Source organism: Gopherus evgoodei, chromosome 2, assembly GCF_007399415.2.
Source record: "Gopherus evgoodei ecotype Sinaloan lineage chromosome 2, rGopEvg1_v1.p, whole genome shotgun sequence".
Classification (NCBI taxonomy): Eukaryota; Metazoa; Chordata; order Testudines; family Testudinidae; genus Gopherus; species Gopherus evgoodei.
Window position 1 is genome coordinate 147,499,384 of NC_044323.1, and position 22,703 is coordinate 147,522,086.

The following is a 22,703-nucleotide window of genomic DNA, read 5'->3' on the forward strand; positions in this document are numbered from 1 at the left end:
TGGAAACTGGCCTGATGTAACTGAGGGAGGAATGGGACAGACGCAAACCCAGGAAAAGACTATTTCAGTGCAGTGGTTCCAGATGGCTGAAGCTGAGAGCCACTTTGTGGGAAATTAATCCAGCTGTGCCACCCCCTGATGTATCCATCTCCCATGCTGTCCCCCCTGCCAAGCCCTTTGTACTCTGATCCTTCCTCTCTCCTCTGGAATAGTGAAGTGTTGCCATTTAAAGTGACAGCAGTGGACACTGGAGCTAGCCCTCACTGGAACAAATGGGGCATTAATCCCGCATGCTTGCTGCTATTGCTTTGGGCCCTTGGCAAACTCAATCAGGTGTTGTTGCACTGGTTATCTCCGGGGCAAATCCTTCATCTCTGAGCAATCAGCTCAGGCTCTCTGCAAACTCAGGCAGTTTTCCTCAGGGTCACCAGGGAAAAGTTTTCTTCATACCGAGAACAGATGGAGGCTGGATTTTGTTTTGCAGAAAAAGCCACAGCTACGGGAAATGTTGGGGAGATCTCTCTGTCCCTGTTCCCCACCAAGCTGGTCCTTTCTGCCTCCTCCCGCTCAGGTCAGAGCCACAGAGAATGTAACATTTTTGGGCTATGTATAAATTTTGCCTTTTCCCTTCAAAGTGGATGAGCGTGAAGACCCAGCGAGGCTGCACCTGGCTGAGCTCTGCAGTGGGAGCAAAAGGAGTTGGGGTTTGTATAGGGCTGGGGGCAAAGCAAAGACCAGGCCGTGTCTCCCCCTGCTGGCAGGATGGAAATGCAGATTCAGCAGCAGATGAGAAAGGCAGTTGGGTGGGAGGGAGATGTGTGGTTGGTGGTTCTGGAGACCGCACTCCCAGCAGTCTCTGTTTACAGCTTCCCAGCCCTGGGTAATTGTCAGTATTAAAAGTCTGTGTTGGTTTACAACTCTGTGTTCGTGACCCAAAGCAGCAGTGCTGGTACCTGGCCCTTTTATGCGGGATCCCAATGAGATTTATCAACATGAAAGGCCTCCTGCCTGCCCCCTGTCAAGAGGAGGGATCAGTCTCATCCACCTCATTCTACAGCAGGGGAAACTGAGGCACTGAGAGGGGAAAGGCCAGAGTCACACAGTGAGTCAAGAACAGAACCCAGGAGGGTTTTGTTAGGTTTGAGCCCCCAAAACCCTGAGCCAGGCACAGAACCCCACTCCCAGAGCTGGGAAAACCCAGGAGCTGCCCCCCCCAGCTCTAACCACTAGACCCCACTCCCCTCCCCGGGCTGGGAACAGAACCCAGCACCCCTGCCCCCCAGCCCACACACTAGCTCCGCCTGGTGCCTGTCGCGGAAGCAGGGGGACAATCTGATTAGCGCCCCGTCCTAACGACTGGCCCCTTATCTGAGGAGTTACTCGAGATAAGAGGCGGGCCTGTTACCCAGGCCAGCGAGAGGCCGTTTCTGGGCAGGGATCCGAGTCTGCCGGCCGAGGAGCAGCAGCATAAGCGGTTCCCGGCCCCGGCCCGTCTCTCCAGCGCCCTTCACCCACCGCCCCGCCCAGGCGGCCAGCAGCCCCGGCCTGCCGCGCAGAGGCCACGCGCCGCGGTCCCCAGGCCAATTAAAGCCCCCGGACTGGGAGCTCAGGGTGGGACCGGGCCGGGGGGGTCCCGGGGCGCCAGGACCCCGAGCGCGGGGCTGTCTCGAAGCGGGAGGACCCAGGCGTCCGGGACAGGGCCCGCGGGGGGGAGGGGCCGCGCGGGAGGAGGCGGGGCTGGGTGGGGCCCTGGGTTCCGCCCGGCTCAGCGCTGGGAGTGGGAGGGGACCCCCCGAGCGGCGCCCCGGGGCTGCCGCAAAGCGCCGCCGCCGCCCGCCCCGCGCTTGCGACACTCGCCCTCCCCCCCCACTTTGCGGCCGCTGCTGCTGACGTGTCTGCGGCCAAGGGGCTCGCTCTGCAGCGTCTCCTAGCAACCGGGGCGGGGCGCCGGGAGCCGCGCGGAGATGGAGCCTTCGCGGGGTCGCGCGGCAGGTACCGGGGTTCGCAGCCGGACTCCTGGGTTCCCGCCCGGGACACCCGCCCCGCGGCCCGGGGCAGGCAGCTGGGTCCCGCCTAGTGCTCAGTCCGCCCGGGGCTGCGGGGCGGGGGTGGGGGGCGCTGCGGGGGGCGGGGCCGGGGTAACGGGGCTGCGGGGTGGGGGGCGCTGTGGGGGGCGGGGCCGGGGTAACGGGGCTGCGGGGCGGGGGTGGGGGGCGCTGTGGGGGGCGGGGCCGGGTAGCGGGGGTGGGGGGGCTGTGGCGCTGTGAGCTGATCCTCCGCCTGGAGCCCGCACTGTCACGGTGTCTAGGATGCTGAGAACCTCCTGCCCCCCAATAATGAAGTGACCTGTCCTGCCCCCCCCCCCGACCCCGTTGGTTTGCAGCGGCCCTGCTGTCAGAGTCCTTGCCCGGCCGGAGGCGGCGCGATGGTGAGGGGGCGCGGGGGGCGCCGGAGCCCACACAGCAGGGCAGCAGTTGGGCCAAGCGCCTGCTGGGCTTCGAATGGGCTGATGTGTCCAGCTGGCACCGCTTCGTCTGCCTGCTCAACAGACCCACGGATCCGGCCTCCCTGGGCGTCTTCCGCTTCCTGTTCGGTGAGTGCCCTGGGCAGGGCTCGTGCCCCTGGGATCCCTGCTCCTCTGGGGAGCCCGACTGGTGAGAGGGCACCTCAGATATCGTCCTGTGTCCCCGGGGACTCTAACCTCCCTTGAATGCTCAGACGGTGCTCAGTTTATTCCCCCTCCCTCAAGCTCAGCCTCCCGATCTCAGGGCACTCCAGGCAGGTTAATGATGTTCTCATTTGTGGGAGGGAAACCATGGCACAGAATGGCTAGAAGGAGAGCTGAGGAGACGACCCAGGAGTCCTGGTACTTTGCTCTCACTGCTCCTCCTGCTGCATGGGGTCCAGGAGCAGAGAAGTGCAGGAATCCGTCATCCCCTGGACTGTCCCTGCTTAGCAGGTCCATACAGAGGAATCCATCCCTGGGTTACCCAGCCCCCGCTGACCAGGCAGCCGTTTGAGAGGGCTCAGTGGTGCTACTGTAGGCCCTGTCCAGAACATCTGATGCCCCCCAGCCAGCCACAGCCTCCCCACATCCTGTCCCACCCACCCTGCCCTGCCACTGTCTGGCTGCCAGCTGGTTCCACTGGCTAGCCGTTGGGGGCAGGTCCAATCCCTGCTCCCAGGTCTGGGCAGGGCTGGTTTTGCAATGTGGTTAGGGTCAGTGTCCTCTGCTTGCGGGGGTGGGGAGGGACTTTGGCCTCAGAGTGCGGAGGAGAGGAGGCCCCAGTGATCAGGAGGGAGCATATGTGGTGGTCCCAGCCCTGCTTCCAGTGAGATCCGAGGGGTGCCCGCCCCTCTGGCCCCCCAGTGCCTGGACAATGGGGTCTCCTCAACCCCCTGACTCTAGCCATCCCATGGTGGGGCAGTGCAAGGCATCTTCCCCCTGCCCCCAGGGCTCAGCCTAGGGATCCAGAAGCCATGGCCAGCCCAGGTCCCACAGCCTTGTGCCAGGGTGGGTAGCTGTGCCCGCGTGGTTCACGATGAGCCTGCAGGGAAAGGGGTTAAACCCTCCATGCTGTGGGGCATGGGGGTCTCCCTACGAGGTGGCTCGTGGACTTGGACGAGGAGGGTCTTGGGGCCATGCTATGAAGCAGGGACAAGCTGAGTCAGCACTTGGATGGGAGAGCTTTTTGGAAAAGGGGGCTTAGTCAGGGGCGCTGTCCTCTTGGAGTCCAGGCTGACCACACTGTCCTAGCATTGTGCTAGGAAGAGGGCTGGAAGCCAGGACTCCTGGGTTCTGTCCCCAGCTCCAGGAGGGAAGTGGGTTAGAGTGGGGGTGGGGGAGTTGGTAGCCAGGATTCCTGGGTTCTCTGCCCAGCCCTGCTGCCTTACTGTGAGCAAGTCCATTTCCCTTCAGGCCTGGCACCTTTCACAAGTGCTGTGTTCACATGACATGGCTCCTGCTGCCTATGGCAGCCTCTCCCGGTCCTTATTGGCCCTACTGGGCCCCGGGGTTTCAAGCTGGGTCTCCAAGCTGCTCTCTGGGCCAGACTGGGGGCTGCCTACCAGGGTGAGCGAGTCTCTCTGGCCCTTACTTCCAGCCAGAGGCAGGACAGCAGGATCCCTGCTGGGCTGCTACAGCCAGTGAGGTCAGCCCTGTGGGGAGGCAGGGCGCCTGGGTTCCTGAGGGTACCCCATGGCGAGTCCCATCCCCTTGCTGTGGCTCAATTTCCCTGCCTGTGAAAAGGGGATCGCTGCACTGAGCCACTTGGGGGGTGGGATCCCCTTGTGGGTATTTGCCATCGGGTGGGTGCTTGGTGGGGTGTGGCTGCCTCATTGCTGGGGTCCTGTGCCCGAACTGGGCCAGGTGGGCAGCAGGGCAGTGTCCAACTGCACGGGCTGCTGGCCCCAATCCGTGCTCTGCCTCGGGGACTGGCTGAGCCTGGGGGTCCCAGTTAGCTCTGGGCTGGATGTGAGGGATTGATTAACCTTCCCCATGACTGACGCTGCCTCTGCCTGTGTCTCAGGGTTGCTGATGGCCCTGGACATCCCCCAGGAGCGCGGCCTGAGCTATCTGGACCATAAGTACCTGGACGGGCTGGAGGTCTGTCGCTTCCCCCTCATCAACTTCCTGGAGCCCCTGCCGCTGGACTGGATGTACCTGCTCTATGCGGTCATGCTGCTGGGTGAGAGCACGGGGCCGGGACTGGGCACTGCGGGTTGGGCTGGGGGAATCAAGGGGGGCTGGAGGAATTGGGAGATCTGGGAATGTGACGTTCCCCTCTGGTGTTGTCTGGACCGGTGATCTGCTAGGTCACTCCAATCCTCTGGGAGCCAGCCCTACGCTGCTCTGCTGTGAGAACCCCACTGCTGGTCACGCACAGCCTCTGGCATGTAAGCTGCTCCCAGCTCTTTGCAACTGAATGACACTAGCCAATATCTCTGGTCCCAGACGCAACCCTAGGAACCTCTGTCTTGAAGTGTCCAGTTATGCCCGCTGGACACTGCAAGCTTATGAGAGTTTGTCAATTTAACAAAGAAATTGATCTGTACCAAGCTTGTTATCCCAAGGGGAGTCTCTTGACACACTGCAAACCAAACGCACTGCTTCAGGTAGAACAAACAAAGAGATTTATTAACTATAAAGGTAGATATAAGTGACTGAGTCAAATCATAACAAGTCAGATTTGGTCAAATGAAATAAAAGCAAAACACATTCTAAGCTGATCTTAACGCTTTAAATGTCCTCACAAATGTAGCTGCTTCTCACCACAGGCTGGCTGGTTACCCTTCAGTCAGGCTGTCCCCTTTGATCAGCGCTTCAGTCGTTTGGTGGTGGTGTGTGTAGATGTAGGTGGAAGAGAGAGAACATGGCAAAGGTCTCTTCCTTTTATCATGTTCTTTCTTCCCTCTTGGCTTTGCTCCCCCCCACTTCAGAATCAGGTGAGCATTACCTCATCGCAGTCCCAAACTGACCAAGGGAAGGGGGTGACTCACTGGAGAGTCCAACAGATGCTTTGTTGCTGCCTAGCCAGTGTCCTTTGTTCCTGTGTGGCTGGGCTGGGTTTGTCTCATACATGCCCTGATGAGGTGTGAACTGACCCTCTGCTTCTGGAGAGTTTTTGCCTGGGCTTGTTTTAAGCCATGAGGACATATTTTCAGCCTCATAACTATATACATGAAATGATAACCTACAACATTACTATAACAACAATTACTGTAACATCACTACAACAACAATGTTCAGTGCATCATGAGCCTTGTAAAGACACCTAACATGACAAACTTTGCATTGATATCGAACAATCATTTTACAAGGATGAACATGTGGGTGCAGGGTGTTCCCCCCAGGTACAGAGGGACACACCTCCCCTCTAAGTTTACTGCAAGACTAGCTCAAAGGCAGTTTGTTATAATTCTCTTGGCACCCAGCCATTAAGGCCATGATGCAGTGTGCCTCATTTTCCCCATTCACACACAGCAAACCAGGTTTTTTATGGTTTCTCTTCTGTGATAAGCTTTAAACCCGTTTGCAGGTGTTTATTGAAAAGTAGCATTATCAGAAGGTTTAACATGCATGTCAAAATTCTTATCCCAAAAACTTAACATTAATACCAAACATTTTTGTCACAGATGGAGCATGCCCTCTGTTCAGATAGTCTAGTTTGAGGTTAGTTTGTTCATTACCCATGGTGTCCTTTGGCTCTCTCCCATGTAGTCAGTCACTGGCTTTTCCTTCCCTCCAGGGTTCCCCTCTGTGTTGGTTCTTAATTTAATAATGTTTCTGGCTTTTTGATATCTCAGGGTCGGGCAAGATAAGGGTCCAGGGGGATCCTGCACATGGACTGACCCTTTGGGGAGGGGTCTTCATATGTAGGAAATCCAGCTCTCCCTTTGGAGTTACCTGGTGTTTCCTTCTCCCAGCACTGGGTCCTTCCCTGCCCCCTAGAGGGCTGTGCTCTGTGGGCAAGGTGTGTTTACCCTTTGATCACATTCACCCTTTCCCAGCAGCTCTGCCATAACTGCTCTCTGTGTCGCACTAACCTGGGGGAAAGCACCCCCGTTCTGTGAGTTGGGTTGTCTATATTCTGACAGACTATCCCCTGGCCAGTTCCTGGTCTCAACTCCTCTGCTGTTACAAAAACAACGAGGAGTCCTTGTGGCACCTTAGAGACTAACAAATGTATAAGGTATATAACAGTACATGAAAAGATGGGAGTTGCCGTACCAACGAACATGTATTAACATGTACTGTTATGTATCTTCCTACTGTATTTTCCACTCCATGCACCTGATGAAGTGTGTTTTAGCCCATGAAAGTTTATGCCCAAATAAATGTGTTAGTCTCTAATGTGCCACAAGGACTCCTCGTTCTTTTTGCTGATACAGACTAACACGGCTACCACTGAAACCTGCTGCATCTTGGTGTAAAGAGACACAGTTACTTTCCAAAAACATCTCAGAAATAGCATCCTGAAAAATGGGGACCTGGATTGGGGTACCTCTGCCACCCCTTTGTCTGTCCCCAAGAAGTCAGCTGTGTGACTGCTCCCCTCCAGGAGGTCAGTTACACAGTTCCCTCTGAAAACCTGGGTCACAGACTGAGTGTCCTGGGCATCCTGCCCCAAGTGACTAGTGAGGAGACATTCCTGTACCCCCACTATTCCTTCCCCAGTTTCCTCCTCTGGTCCCCCATCTAAGACACATTCCTCTGTGCTCCCTAAGAAGGGGTCTGTCTCTTGTTAGCTGGCAGAGTTCTGCAGATGAACAACTGGGACAGTTTCCTTAATCCCAGACAACCCTTCTCCTGCCCCTGCACCTGAGGGCACATTGCCTTCTGCTGGAAAGGAGCTAATCTCAGCCCCTCCCACATTTGGAAGCACCTGCTTCTCTGTGTTAGTCACAGGAATCCTCACCCACTTTAGTGGTTTCTGAGATCCCCCTGCCCCTTCTCTGGGCTCTCCTCTGGGACAGATTTCTCTATGCTCCCTAGAGCCCGGTTTGCCTCTGGTTGAGCCACAACCTGCTGGCAGCTAGCAACCTGGATAGGTCTCTCCCTGGCTGGCATTACAACCCCATCCCTTCCTGATGTTGCCTCCAGCTGCAGTGCAGGAGTTGGTCTCAACACCCTCCCACCTGGAAGCATGTGGCTACTCCCTGCTGCAGAAGAATGAAAGAGACTTTCTCCCATTCCTCAGCAGTTCCTGAGACCGTACCCTTTCCCTCCTTCGAGGGTCCCAGCATAACACTCCCTCCTGTTGCAGGCAAATATTCTAATCTGAGCTGCACGGAAAAAATCATTTCCAAGGAGCAGGTGGAATAGGAGGTGTTCCATCACCCCCACAGTCAGAACACTTTCCAAACCTTCCCACACCACATGGATTTTAGCTAATGGTACAAGGAATCTGCTTTCGCCCTAGGGTAAACAGTGAGGTGGCAAAATTTGCAGATGATACTAAACTGCTCAAAGATAGTTAAGACCAAAGCAGACTGTGAAGAACTTCAAAAAGATCTCACAAAACTAAGTGATTGGGCAACAAAATGGCAAATTAAATTGAATGTGGATAAATGTAAAGTAATGCACATTGGAAAAAATAACCCCAACTATACATACAATATGATGGGGGCTAATTTAGCTACAATTAGGAAAGAGATCTTGGAGTCATCGTGAGTAGTTTTCTGAAGACATCCATGCAGTGTGCTGAGGTGGCCAAAAAAGCAAACAGGATGTTAGGAATCATTAAAAAAGGGATAGAGAATAAGACGGAGAATATCTTATTGCCCTTATATAAATCCATGGTACACCCACATCTTGAATACTGCGTACAGATGTGGTCTCATCTCAAAAAAGATATACTGGCATTAGAAAAAATTCAGAAAAGGGGTTTGGAGAAGGTCCCATATGAGGAGAGATTAAAGAGGCTAGGAGTCTGCAGCTTGGAAAAGAGGAGGCTAAGGGGGGATATGATAGAGGTATATAAAATCGTGAGTGGTGTGAAGAAAGTAAATAAGGAAAAGTTATTTACTTTTTCCTATAATATAAGAACTAGGGGCCACCAAATGAAATTAACGGGCAGCAGGTGTAAAAGAAATAAAAGGAAGTTCTTCTTGACACAGTGCAATTAACCTGTGGAACTCCTTGCCTGAGGAAGTTATGAAGGCTAGGACTATAACAGTGTTTAAAAGAGAACTGGATAAATTCATGGAGGCTAAGTCCATTAATGGCTATTAGCCAGGATGGGTAGGGAATGGTGTCCCTAGCCTCTGTTTGTCAGAGGGTGGAAATGGATGGCAGGAGAGAGATCTTATACTGGCCTTTGGAACCACACTCTGCTTAACCAGAGAGATCTGGGCCCCTGTATCCCTCTGCCCCAAGCATTCCCTGCCATCAATTTGGACAGCTGAAACATGCTCCATGTCTGGTCCTGCAGAGGATGATGTCACAGAACCAATATGATAGGTTTCAATGGCCTGGGGGTTCTGTGGTGAGGACAGCAGAACTAACACGAGCTATTGGTTGCCTGCTTCCTCCTAGCACAGGGCATTTATTCCTCAGGTGATCAGTGGAATTACACTGATTGCACCTTCTGGGCTCTTCTGCTTTAACAGGAGATTTGGGATGAGAGTTACCAGTAGAGGAATGTTTTTGGACAAAGGGCTTGTCTACATCAGAAAGTTGCAGCGCTGGTGAGGGAGTTACAGCGCTGCAACTTAGGAGGTGTACACATCTGCAGGGCATCACCAGCGCTGCAACTCCCTGTTTGCAGCGCTGGCCGTACTCCCGTTTGTCTCGGGTGTAGAGGATCCAGCGCTGGTGATCCAGCGCTGGTAATCCAATGTAAACACTTACCAGCGCTTTTCTTGACCTCCGTGGAAGGAGGAAGCCTCTGGTAATCAAGCTGGTCTCCTTCCCCAGCTTGCTCTCGCGTTCCCGGAACCCCGAGCAAGCAGGTCTCCTTCCCTGCGGTTTGCAGGGGGGTTCGGGAACGCGAGAGCAAACCGGGAAAGGAGACCAGCTTCGCCGCGGTTTGCTCTCCCGTTCCCCGAGCAAGCAGGTCTCCTTCCCTGCGGTTTGCAGGGTGGCTCCGGGAACGCGAGAGCAAACCGCGGCGAAGCGGGTCTCCTTTCCCGGTTTGCTCTCTAGTTCCTGGAGCCCCGAGCAAGCAGGTCTCCTTCCCTGCGGTTTGCTGGGTGGCTCCGGGAACGCGAGAAGCAAACCGGGAAAGGAGACCAGCTTCGCCGCGGTTTGCTCTCGCGTTCCCGGAGCCACCCAGCAAACCGCAGGGAAGGAGACCTGCTTGCTCAGGGAACGGGAGAGCAAACCGCGGCGAAGCGGGTCTCCTTTCCCGGTTTGCTCTCTTGTTCCCGGAACCCCGAGCAAGCAGGTCTCCTTCCCTGCGGTTTGCTGGGTGGCTCCGGGAACGCGAGAGCAAACCGCGGCGAAGCGGGTCTCCTTTCCCGGTTTACTCTCTCGTTCCCGGAACCCTGAGCAAGCAGGTCTCCTTCCCTGCGGTTTGCTGGGTGGCTCCGGGAACGCGAGAGCAAACCGCGGCGAAGCGGGTCTCCTTTCCCGGTTTGCTCTCTAGTTCCCGGAGCCCCGAGCAAGCAGGTCTCCTTCCCTGCGGTTTGCTGGGTGGCTCCGGGAACGCGAGAGCAAACCGCGGCGAAGCTGGTCTCCTTTCCCGGTTTGCTCTCTCGTTCCCCGAACCGCCGAGCAAGCGGTTCTCCTTCCCTGCGGTTTGCAGGGTGGCTCCGGGAACGCGAGAGCAAACCGCTGCGAAGCTGGTCTCCTTCCCCGGTTTGCTCTCCCGTTCCCCGAACCCCCCCTTGAAGCCGCCCAACAGCGCTGCAGTGTGGCCACATCTAACACCACTTGCAGCGCTGGTTGCTGTAAGTGTGGCCACTCTGCAGCGCTGGCCCTATACAGCTGTACTAATACAGCTGTAACTACCAGCGCTGCAAAATTTTAGATGTAGACATGGCCTAAGAGAGTGTTTAGGCTCCCAACCCCGTTCTGTCTTCCCAGGGGCAAAATGGGATCCTCCCTTCCCACCAGTTTTAAACCCCTCTTTCTGTGGCCTGCCCCCAGTAGAAGCCTGATTCTGTTCAAAGGCATCAGCTAAAAAAGCCACCTCATCCACAGACTTTACATCTTTGTCCCATAGACACTGCTTTACGCCTGCCTTACATATGCTTAGGAAATGCTCTTGAACAACAAGATCCAACATTCCCTCAAAACTTCCCGTCTCCTTACCCCGCACCCATTTCCGGAACAAATTGATCATTTGGTTTACATATTCCCCATTACTCATCCCAATAGCCCTCTTCAGATTCCTAAATGGAACTCTATATGTTTCAGGGGGAATCTGAAAACTTCGCAAAACAGTATCTTTAAATTTACAATAGACTAAAGCATCTTCAATAGGCATCCCACTGAATGCATTTCGAGCTTTGCCAGTTAATTTTGCAATCATGGTAGGAACTCTCTTATCAGGGATTTCAAGTATTACACACAGCCTTCGAAGGCAGTCAGTTATTCAGCAGTACCATCGTCCTCACTGTATGCAGGACATAAGTGTTCCCACTTGTGGATTTTTGGAGTGATGGGAGTCGTTGGGGAGTTGGGGTCTGGTTCTGCTTCTCTAGCTGGTCCAGTTGGTGGTTTCGCTCTCTCTCTTTTTCTTCCATGGCCCTTCTGTGTGCAGCCTCTTTTTCTTTTTCCTTTATCTCCAATTCTTTCAGTTGCAATAATCGCTAGTGCTCCCGCTCTTGTTCTGCAGACTAAAAAGCTCCAACTTTGCAATCGCTTCACTGCTTTCACCCATGTTCCTGCTTTTCTGCCCCTATTTCCCCTTCGGGAATAAACAGAAAATAACAAACCTGTGACCTCCCCCTGACTGTTCTTAGCCACTGCACTTAAGACTCACATAAAATCTCAAATATCAGTGCTTAAAGTGTGAACTTCACTTTGAGTAACAAGCCGCGCATACACCCTGCTCGCTGCACCACTGTGACGTTCCCCTGGTGTTGTCTGGACCAGTGATCTGCTAGGTCACTCCAATGCTCGACTCTGGGAGCCAGCCTGACCCTGCTCTGCTGTGAGAACCCCACTCCTAGGCTGTTCACACACAGCCTCTGGCATGTCAGCTGCTCCCAGCTACTTGCAACCGAATGACACCAGCCAATATCTCCGGTCTCAGACGCAACCCTAGGAACCTCCGTCTTGCAGTGTCGTTATGCCCGCTGGATGCTGCAAGCTTATGAGTTTGTCAATTTAACAAAGAAATTGATCTGTACCAGGCTTGTTATCCCAAGGGGAGTTTCTTGACACACTGCAAACCAAATGCACTGCTTCAGGTAGAACAAACAAAGAGATTTATTAGCTATAAAAGTAGATATAAGTGATTATGAGTCAAATCATAACAAGTCAGATTTGGTCAAATGAAATAAAAGCAAAACTCATTCTAAGCTGATCTTAACGCTTTCAGTGTCCTCACAAACTTAGATGCTTCTCATCACAGGCTGGCTGGTTCCTTTTCAGCCAGACTCTCCCCTTTGATCAGCGCTTCAGTCGTTTGGTGGCGATGTCTGTAGATGTAGGTGGAAGAGAGAACAGGGCAAAGGTCTCTCCCTTTTATCATGTCCTTTGTTTCCTCTTGGCTTTGCCCCCGCACCCCACCCCTTCAGAGTCAGGTGAGCATTACCTCATTGCAGTCCCAAACTGCCCAAAGGAAAGGAGTGACTCTCTCTAGGGTCCAACAGATCCTTTTGTTGCTGCCTAGCCAGTGTCCTTTGTTCCTGCCAGGCTGGGCTGGGTTTGTCCCATACTTGCCCTGATGAGGTACGAACTGCCTCTCTGCTCTTGGAGAGTTTTTGCCTGGGCTTGCTTTAAGCTAGGGGTTCTCAAACTGGGGGTAGGGACCCCTGAGGGGGTCATGAGGTGATTACATGCAGGGTCGTGAGCTGTCAACCTTCACCTCAAACCCCGCTTTGCTTCTAGCATTTATAATGGTACTAAATACAAATTAAAAACACTTTTTTATATAAGGGGGGGTCACACTCAGAGGCTTGCTATGTGAAAGGGGTCACCAGTACAAAAGTTAGAGCCACTGCTTTAAGCCATGAGGACACATTTTCAGCCTTGTAACTATATACATGAAATTACAACCTACAACATCACTGTGACAACACTGCTCAGTGCATCATCAGCCTTCCGAAGACACCCGGCATGACAAACTTTGCACTGGATACCACACAATCATTTTATGACGGTGAACGTGGGGGTGTAGGGTGTTCCTCCGAGGTACAGAGCATCACAGGGGGGTGCTGAGGGATCAGGGGGTCATGGGCTGGGCTGGGAAGATTGGGGGGTGCAGTGTCTGAGGGGCCCTGACCGGTTTGAGATTGGGGCTTACGTCCCATTTGGGGACAGGGGCTTGCCAGGACCATCCCAGACACAGGCATGGCATGGCTGCTCTGCTAACTGGTGGCCCTGTGCCCTATACTGACCCCCAGGCTGGGCCAGGCCCCATGCAGGGATAGGCTCAGAGCCATGGCCAGCAGGATCATAGAATAGAACATCAGGGTTGGAAGGGACCTCAGGAAGTATCCAGTCCAACTCCCTGCTCAAAGCAGGACCAACCCCAACTAAATCATCCCAGCCAGGGCTTTGTCAAGCCGGGCCTTAAAAACCTCTAAGGAAGGAGATTCCACCACCTCCCTAGGGAATCCTAGAATGGTGCTGGCAGCATGGGGTCCAGGCTGGGGAGCCCTGGGCAGGAGGGGAGATCCCTGGCCCCTGCTGAATCCCTCCCACCTGTCCCAGGTGCCCTGGGGATCATGCTGGGCTGCTGCTACCGGATGAGCTGCCTGCTCTTCATGCTGCCCTATTGGTACGTCTTCCTCTTGGACAAGACGGCCTGGAACAACCACTCCTACCTCTACGGCCTCCTCGGTTTCCAGCTCACCTTCATGGACGCCAATCGCTACTGGTAGGGTGGGGCAGGCAGGGGGCGCACGTCGGGGAGGTGGGGGGCAGAGCAAGTGGCAGGGAGGGGCTGGGGGCCAGGGCTCTTGAAACTGGCTCTGACTCAGCCCTTTCTCCTCTCGGATCCCCACCTCAGCCCTCCTGCCAAACCCAGGACCCTGTGTGCCTGCTGGGTGCTGACACCGCTGCTGATCATGGGGGCCCTGGCTGGGACTCCCGGGTGCACCAGGCAGCCTGGCTCTGTTCTTCCAGCCAGAGCTGTGGCAAGGCCCCAGGAGCCCTGATGTCCGAAGAGGTGGGGGGCCCCTTCCCAGGTCCAAAGGCTCTTTCCCCTCCTGAAGAATGAGACCAGTTCTATCTTGGCACGGCACCTGGAGCCGTTTTAGTCACACAACATACGGGCTGGCTGGGACATAGGCTGCATTTCCCAGTGCTGGAGCCCTGCCAAGATGCCCTCATGCTGGTAGCTCTGTCACGCGTGTCTCCATGATCCGTCTTGTGCGCAACGGCGTGGTGAGGTAAAGCAGCTGCCTGCAAAAACCAAACCAACTTCCTCCAGCTGCAAACTCTGTGTGACAGCAGTGCAGAGATCAGCCACGGTGCTGATGAATACATGTCACGAGCACCCATCAGACTCAGCTTCTGTGAGCCAAGCCTCGTGCCAATGGGCAGGGTAGAGCCCCAGGGTGAGGCACCGCTGTCACTCTGGTGTCATGTTGGTGCCCCTCTCCTGGAGCTGCAGGATGGGTCAATGGGGATTAGGCCCCAAATCTATATACCCGAACCCCCCATTCTGCCCAGGGGGAAACCTTGCAATCTGAGCACCACTTGCATCTGCTTTGCATTGCCCACTTGTATGGCTGGGCACAAAGGCCAAGCCACACTGCCACAAATAAACTGCAGCTCCCCGATGAAACCTGACCCAGCCCCACCTGGGCCCTTCTACATCACTTACGGCCTCTGCTTCTCTAGCCTAAAAATGGCACCTGACCTGCAGCAAAGCCAGATCCCCAGGCCAGATGGGACCATTGTGCTCAGATAGTCTGACCCTGGATAGCGCAGGGCTGGCAGAGCAGCCCCGGAGCTGTGGGTGGGGAGCTGTTTGGGAAGGAGCTGGAGCGCTTCTGGAGCCCAGCTGAGAGCCGCTGCCCAGCCTGCACTAGCCAGGCTGTGGCATAACTACTATGGTGCCTGCGGGGGGGCAGCTGTGGCTGCACCGCTCCCCATGTTGGCACGGCTGCCCCCTGACAGCAGCTCCTTCCTCCCAGGTCCATCGATGGGCTCCGGCACCCCCGAAAGAGGAATGCCCACGTGCCCCTGTGGAACTACACGGTATTGCGCATGCAGGTACAGGCAGGCCCCGGGGGGTGTCCACGGGCAGCCTCCCCCCACCCACGCTGCCTCGCTCTGCCCTGCAGGGGAGCACTGCCCTGGGCCCCTCTGTCGAGTCCCCAGCAAGGGGCCAGCCCCCACCGCTCCGCCAACTCACATCAATGCCCTCTGCCCTGGGTGTCGGTCAGGACCCCTGCTGGAGTATCGGCTGGGGGCTCTGGCCATGCTTCTGAAGGGGTGGAGAATGCTGGTGCAGTCCCTTGGGCTGGTCACTAGGGGGCAGCAGCGCACAGAGTACCTCACTGCCTGGGAGGGTGAGGGCAGCAAGACTCTCCGCTCACCCCTCAAAATCTCAGGGCTCTGTGATGGACTGGGAGAGGAGAATGGCCTGGGTGGGGGAGCCAGGACTCCTGGGTTCTCTCCCCGGCTCTGGGAGGGGAGTGAAGGCTGGTGGGTTAGAGCGGGGCAGACTGGGAGCCAGGACTCCTGAGTTCTATTCCCACTTTTCTGTTGACTCACTGTGACCTTGGGCCCATCCTGGCTCCTCTCTGCCTCAGTTTCTCCACCTGTGGGGGAGGGATAACAATACCGAGGTGCTCTGAGACCCTGGTAACAGAGGTGCAGGCAGAGATGATCCCCCTCACCTGTAAATGGGGCCCTTTGTCTGTGTGTGAGCTCCTGGGGCCTGCGCTCATCGATCCTCGCTTTTTGCCTGGTGCTGGCTGTGCTGGGAGCCAGGTGGCTGGCTGGGGTTGCTCACGGGCGCTTTGTGTCACCCAGATCTTCATCGTCTACTTCATTGCGGGCATCAAGAAGCTGGATGCTGACTGGGTGGAGGGCTACTCCATGGGGTCGCTGTCCCGTCACTGGCTCTTCGACCCCTTCAAGTGAGTGTTGGGGTGACGGGGGCAGCCCTGGGGGCGGTGTGAGCTCTGGGTTCATCGTCCCGCTGGGGCGCTGCCACGGAAGACGTTGGCACTGATGGCGGTTGGCCAAGCACTAACACCGATCGCCCAGCTTGGCCAGTGCCTGTGTGGGGACCTCCCCATGGCTGCTCGGCCTGAGCTGGGAGCTCACGCATGAAACACACTGGCTCACGCCAGGTCACTTGCACACGAACACAACAGGCCCCTGCACTGAAATCCCCCAGCTGGCACAAGGGAGGCTGGCTGGCTCCTCTGGGTTTGCCTCATGCTCCGGACGGGGTGTGTATGTGTCACTTACTGGGCGCTGGGTGACATGGGGATGTCTGACTGCCCTGTGTCGCCAGGCATGACCCCCCTATATGCTGGACCCCTGACGTGCTGGGCAGACCATGGTGGTGGGGAGAGTTGGGTGCTAGGAGATAGATGCCCCCCAAGTCTTTGCACCAAGGCTTCAAATGCAGGACAATCTGCCCCAAACTCTGAGATCTGGGGTCTCGAAGGCTCAGGTCTGGGATCCGAATGGCTGTTACCAAGTGAAGGGGACCTAGGGAGAGGGAAGGGGCCCTGGAAGTTCAGGCTGGGAGGGGGCTGGGGCTGGGGCCTGTATTTCCCTCTCTAGCCCAGCCAGGGCAGCCATCACCTCCCAGCCACCACCGTCAATGCAATGAAGGGGCTGTGGCATCACCAGCCCTGCTCCCCTGGGTGCTCGGATACGGGCTTGGTGCGCTGTGGGGCAGAGAACACAGGCAGTCCGGGGGGTGGGGAGGCAACCTGCAGGCGGCTGCAGGGGAGAAGGCTCTCTCATCAGGGCAGGGGATGGGAGTCTCCCCTCCTGCGTGCTCCCCAGGCTGGTGCTGTCTGAGGAGATGACCAGCCTGCTGGTGGTGCATGGTGGAGGCCTGATGCTGGACCTGACGGCTGTTACCCTGCTGGTCTTTGATGCAACCCGCCCGGCAGCACTCTCTTTGTCTCCTACTTCCACTGCATGAACTCGCAGCTCTTCGATCGGTAAGGGGGCTGGTGTGGGGACAGAACCCAGGAGTCCTACTCCCACCCCCCACATCCCTTCCCAGCAATGGGAGAGAACCCAGGAGTCCTGGCCCCAGCCCTGCCGCTCTAACCCACGCGACACCCCCCCCGTCCCCCAGCACTGGGGAGAGAACCTCCCAGTCCTGGCTTCAGACCCTCCTCCCTGTAACCCACTCAATGACCCCCCCCCAAGCACTGGGAGAGAACCCGGGAGTGTCCTGCTCTAAACCCTCCTGTGACCAATCCTCTCCCAGAGCTGGGAATGGAATCCTCGCTCCCAGCCTTTCCTCCAGCACTGGCAGAGAACCCAGGAGTCCTGGCCCCCCATAGCTGCTCTAACCCCAGCCCAGCCAGTGCCCCTGGCCTTGCCTGAGGGGAGGGGAGCTCCCTGGCTGATGGCTCAGTTCTCCCCACAGGCATGTTCTCCTACACCATGCTTGCCACCAGCCCCTTGTTCTGCTCCCCGGACTGGCCGCGCCGCCTGGGTGCCAGGTTCCCGGCCTGTCTCCGAAGGCTCCTGCCCTCCATGGAGCCGCCGCAGCCCAGCGAGGCGTGCGTGTACGGGGGGTCCAAGCGCAAGGGCCGGAGCAGGGGGGAGCGAGGGCCGGGGCTCCGCCAGAAGCTGGGGGCCCTCTTCACCGTGCTGTATGTGCTGGAGCAGCTCTTCCTGCCCTACTCCCACTTCATTACCCAGGTAGGGGCCCCGGCGGCTGGGGCCGTGCTGCGCAGGCCTTTGGGGTGAGCTGTGAGGAGAGGAGGAGCTGGGGGCTAGCGGAGGGCAGCGCTGGGAGGGGTGCTGGGGTGCTGCTCCTCGGAGGGACAAGCCGGTACCTCTGGCCCAGCACCCATTGTGCTGCCCCACCTCGTAGCCGTGGCTGATGCCTGGCTCCCAGGGAGGGAGCTGGCTTTGTGGCTGGCCACCCTGACCCTTCCCAGCTGGGGTGACTTCCCCTAGGAGCTAGGTGTCCATCCTGTGACCAGTGGCCCATGTGAGCTGCACAGACCCAGTGGGATGGCCATGGTCCCACAGCTGGGGCTGCCAGGTGGGTAACAGCAGCCAGATCCCCAACTGCCCAGCAGGGGGCAGCAAAACAACAGCACAAACCAGCTCCCTGGGAAAGCGGCTTGAACCTGCTCTGATGGTGGGTTCAGGGATCCCCGATGCTCCTCCTGACGTGGGCCCTGTCCCCCCATTGCCCTCCAACATAGTCCCTATCGCTCCCCGCCGTGCTCCCTATCGCCCCCGCGCTGCCCCCTAATGTGCTTCCTATCCCCCCCATGCTTCCTGTCCCCCCCTGCTCCCCATCCCCCCATGCTCCCCCTGATGTGCTGCCCCCTCCCCCAGGGCTACAACAACTGGACCAAGGGGCTGTACGGCTACTCGTGGGACATGATGGTCCATTCCCGCTCCCACCAGCATGTAAAGATCACCTACCGGGATGGTGTGACTGGGGAGCTGGGCTACCTCAACCCTGGGGTAAGTGACCCCGCTGCACTCTTGGGCGGAGTCAGGACCCCTGGGTTCTATTGCCGCCACTGACTCCCTGAGGCATCCCTGCACTGCTCCCTGCCTCAGTTTCCCTCCTGCACAGCGAAGGGGACTGGACAATCAGTCTGGCCCTGTGTCCGGCGTCCTCACTGTGGCCTGGCTGTGCTTGGTGCCCCAGAGGAAGTGGACATTAATGGTCATTAACAATATTAATTAGCACAGACAGTGGGGCTCCTATCTGAGGGTCTCAGGGCACTAAACAAAGGTGGGCCCAGGCCATCCCTGCTGTATGGATGGGGAAACTGAGGCACAGGGAGCTTTTTGACTGAAGGTTACAGAGGAAATCTGTTACAGAGCCAGGGCTAGAACCCAGGTGTCCTAGCTCCCACCAGACCCCACTCCCCTCCCTGAGCCCTGGATAGAACCCAGGAGTCCTGTTGACTCATCTTCCCCAAACTCTGCTTGTCAGTGTCTGGTTCCCTGCCCTTGTGTCCCAGCCGGAGCCCCCTGCGCTGGGATGCGACTGTATCTGGGGCTGGGAGTCAAAAGGGGGGGGTTATTGGTTTGTTTGAATTCCCATGGAGTGAAATGTGGGGGAGGGTCTCTGCCGGGGCTCTCCCAGCCCTGCGCTCAGGCATGACTCTGTCCCTCAGCAGCTGTGCTGCCTTCTCTGCTGGACTATCTGAGCCTCGCAGATATGACTGAATTTCCCTGTCCTGTTACAAGTGAGGAAACTGAGGCACTGAGCAGGGAAGGGACTTGCCCATAGTCCCCCCCCCCCCCCCAGGGAGTCAGCCGCAGAGCTGGGACCCAGGAGTCCTGACCCCCAACCCTGTGCCTTGCACAGAGGGCTGGCGTCCCTCTGAACCTATGAGGTAGGGAGGTCAGAGCTGGCTCAGAGGCAGAAGCTCGTGGGGATGGAAATCTCCTGACTTGTGGGGGGCTGGGGATCCCAAGGCTGGCTGGCTGGCTGGTGCCTGGCTCAGCGGGCGTGTCCGGGCAGGTGTTCACCCAGAGCCGACGCTGGAAGGACCACGCTGACATGCTGAAACAGTACGCCACCTGCCTGAGCCGCCTGCTACACAACTACAACGTCTCGCAGCCTGAGATCTACTTCGACATCTGGGTCTCCATCAACGACCGCTTCCAGCAGAGGCAAGTGCAGGGGCAGGGGGTCCTACCTGCCCTGTGCTGGCCTCAGCCCAGCCAGCTCCATGCCCAGCCTTTGGCTGTCCCCTAGCAGGGAGAGGACGGAGTAGGGGGAGGGGCTGCTGGGTAGCACTGCACAGAACCTGTGTGTGTGTGTGTGTGTGTGTCGCTCTGGGGCTGTGGCAGTGCTATGGCTCCAGCACAGGGTGTGTTGGATCCCATCACAGACCCAATCTGGCAGCTGGCACCTCAGGGACTTGATGCCCCTTCTGTCCTGCAATGACCCTGGGCTGGCTGCCTACTTCCCTGGGGGAAACAACCCAGGCAGGGAGCTGGCTACCGGAGCGTCCTGATGGCCCACCCATCTTCTCTGGCGCACCCACTGGGTCCCTCTCGCCGGCCAGGCTCTTTGACCCGCAGGTGGACATCGTGCGGGCCGAGTGGTCTCCCTTCCGCCACACTCCGTGGCTCAAGCCGCTGCTGGTCAACCTGTCCCCCTGGAGGGCAAAGCTGCAGGAGATCGAGAGCTCGCTGGACAACCAGACTGAGGTGGTTTTCATAGCTGATTTCCCAGGTATCTGCCTGCAGCCCGTTCCTTTGGGGCGGGGGGGGGCTCCTGTTACTAATAGAACAACCCCCCTGCCTCATCAGCAGGGTTGGAACCTGGCACCTTTAGAGCACAAACCTCAGCTGTTGCAGCTTGACCTAAAGGAGCTACTCCGTTGCCGGGTGGCTGTAGGAGGCTGTTATCCTCTCCTGAGGAGCTGCTGCTAGAGTGGGGCAGAGCTCTAGATGCTGCCAGTGTGGGTCACTGGTGTGTCCTGTGGCCAGAGGGTGCGGGGGTGTGTCCCAGTGGGGCTGCCCTCACCATCCTTTATGTCCCCTCCTATACCCCCAGGCCTGCACCTGGAGAACTTCGTGAGTGAGGATCTGGGCAACACGAGCCTGCAGCTGCTGAAGGGGGAGGTTGTGGTGGAGATCGTCAAGGAGCAGAGGAACTACACACTGCAGGAAGGGGACAGGATGCAGGTGAGGGCTGGGCTTGGGGGGCAGGGGTGATGCCTGGCCTGTGTCCCTGCCTGGCAGGAGAAGAGCCATCGAGGGTGGCTGGCTGGTTCTCAGCCTAGATGTGCTGGATACACTGGGGGGCCATGAGGACTGGACCCGGGGGTCCTGGTTTCAGATCTGGGGTGGGGGATCTTCCCCCCCAAGCTGGGAGCTGTATTCTGGCTCAGCACGTCTGGCAAGGGCAGAGAGTTGGCTGGTTCTCAGCCCACTTGGCCTGCTGCCACTTGCTGACCCCCCCATGTCCCAGCTGCCCCCGGGCGAGTACCACAAGGTGCACACGGTGTCGCCAGAGCCCTCCTGCTACATGTACGTCTACGTCAACACCACAGACGTGGCCCTGGAGCGGAACCTGACCCAGCTGCAGGAGCTGCGGGACAAGGTGAAGAACGGCAGCGGTGAGTCTCTGGGGCCCTGCCCCCTAGCCTAGCTCCTGGCTGCTGGGACTGGTACTGACCCCTGAGCCCAGATCCCCTGGAGCCCTGGCTGGGGGGAGTAGCGGGCAGAGATCCCTACTGCTGGGCGCCAGTGGCTGTGTCCCTGCCATGGGGCACCCCGGGCATTTCCCTCCTTCCCTGTGGCGTACGGGCCCCTGGGGGTGAGAAGCCATCTCATGCCTGCCCCCCCCCCCCCGTACAGAGACAGAGCCCCTGCCCCCAGAGCTGCAGCCCATCCTAGATGGTGCCTTGGGGGACGCCATGCAGACAGACCCCGTCGTCCAGGCCTTCGTGCGGCGCCAGCAGCGATTGGAGGAGTTGCAGAGACGGCGAAACGCCACGCTCAGGGAGCGGCTGCAGCGCTTCGCCGCCAGGAAGTACTTCCTATTCCGCCGGAGGTGAGAGCCCGGTCATGCGCCAGCCCCCCGGTGCCATATATCCCCCCGGCGCTATTCCCTCCACCACCACACACCAGCCCCCCCACTGCCCTGCAGCCACTGCACCCACCTTCTCCCAGCCATGGGCCAGCCCCTCACTGCCAAACGCCCTGCCAGGCCCCCATCACTGCACCCACTTTCTCCCAGCCACGGGCCAGCCCCTCACTGCTGGTTAGGGTGACCAGATGTCCCGATTTTATCGGGACAGTCCCGATATTTGCTTATTTGTCCCACATCCTGACTGAAAGTAGGTTGGGACACGAATTGTCCCGATGTTTTACCTCCGCTCACAGGTGGAGCGGAGCCCGGGGCGCGGGGGGGGGGGGGCTTATGCCTCCCTCCCCCCTCACACACCTTGACTCCACCCCTCCTTCCCCCACTGCATCCCTCCCCAAATCCCCCCCTGGCCCTGCGCCCTCAGTCCCACCCTCACTGCCCCATTGGATCTCTCCCCAAGCACTCCTCCCTCCTCCCTCCCAGGCTTGTGCTGATCAGCTGTATGGCAGCGCAAGTGCTGGAGGGAGGGGGGAGGTGGAGACAGAGCATAGGCAAGCTGGTGCAGGGTGGGGCAGGGCATGGAGCTCCAGCATTTGTTTTTTTTTGTTTGCTCTGCCCCCCGTGTCCCAATATTTCACCTGTGTGATCTGGTCACCCTACCGCTGGACGCCCTGCCAGGCCCCCACCACTGCATCCACCTCCTCCCAGCCACGGGCCAGGCCCCCCTTCCGCACAAGCCATGACACCCCAGCTGCTGTACCTTCCCTGCTCCCTCTACCCCAGCCACATGAACCACCCCCCATCTGACCTGAACACCCCCAGATCTGCCCCCCACCCGAGATGCCCCTCTGGGCCCATCTCCAATCCTTGCTCTTTCTCTCCCCTCACAGCTTCCTGATGACCTGTATTTCGCTCAGGAACCTGGCGCTGGGGCGCCCGTCCCTGGAGCACCTGGCACGGGAGGTGGCCTACGCCAACATGCAGCAGGAGGCGGGTGCAGCAGGGACGGAGGGGTTCAGAAGGAGCCAGAGCGGGCTGAGCTCTGATCCTAGGGGGGACGGCCCAAGGGACACATTGCAGACGAGGGATTCCCCTCCCCCCATAATCTCAGCTGATCGCCCAGTCTATCCGGGGATAGGCACATGCCCCTGGGTCTCCCGCTTCTGCTGGGCTGATGGGGAGCAGTGCTCATGCAAGGGGGACCAGGCCCCTGCTCACAGCCTGAGGCCCTCGAGTGCAAAGTCCTGGTGAGCGTCAGGCCTGGGCCCACAGCACCAGGCTTGGCCCCACGGCTTGGCCAGGTTCTCTGTCCCGGGAGAACTGAGCTTGGGCCAACAGCCTGGCTCTGTGCCA

At 57.9% G+C, this 22,703-nt stretch overlaps 1 protein-coding gene across 1 annotated transcript; it reads left to right on the forward strand.

Annotated features, from left to right (window-relative positions):
• Positions 1-1,910: 1,910 nt before the first annotated feature.
• Positions 1,911-22,481, forward strand: GGCX (gamma-glutamyl carboxylase). The gene is given in 17 exon segments (XM_030551806.1): positions 1,911-1,992; positions 2,384-2,593; positions 4,530-4,688; positions 13,328-13,493; positions 14,758-14,836; positions 15,602-15,708; positions 16,595-16,707; positions 16,710-16,769; positions 17,181-17,470; positions 18,122-18,253; positions 19,269-19,420; positions 19,819-19,988; positions 20,313-20,443; positions 20,730-20,877; positions 21,119-21,314; positions 22,241-22,362; positions 22,365-22,481. Coding segments are annotated over 17 exon segments (2,295 nt in total). The 5' UTR covers positions 1,911-1,964; the 3' UTR covers positions 22,397-22,481.
• The last annotated feature ends 222 nt before the right edge of the window (positions 22,482-22,703 follow it).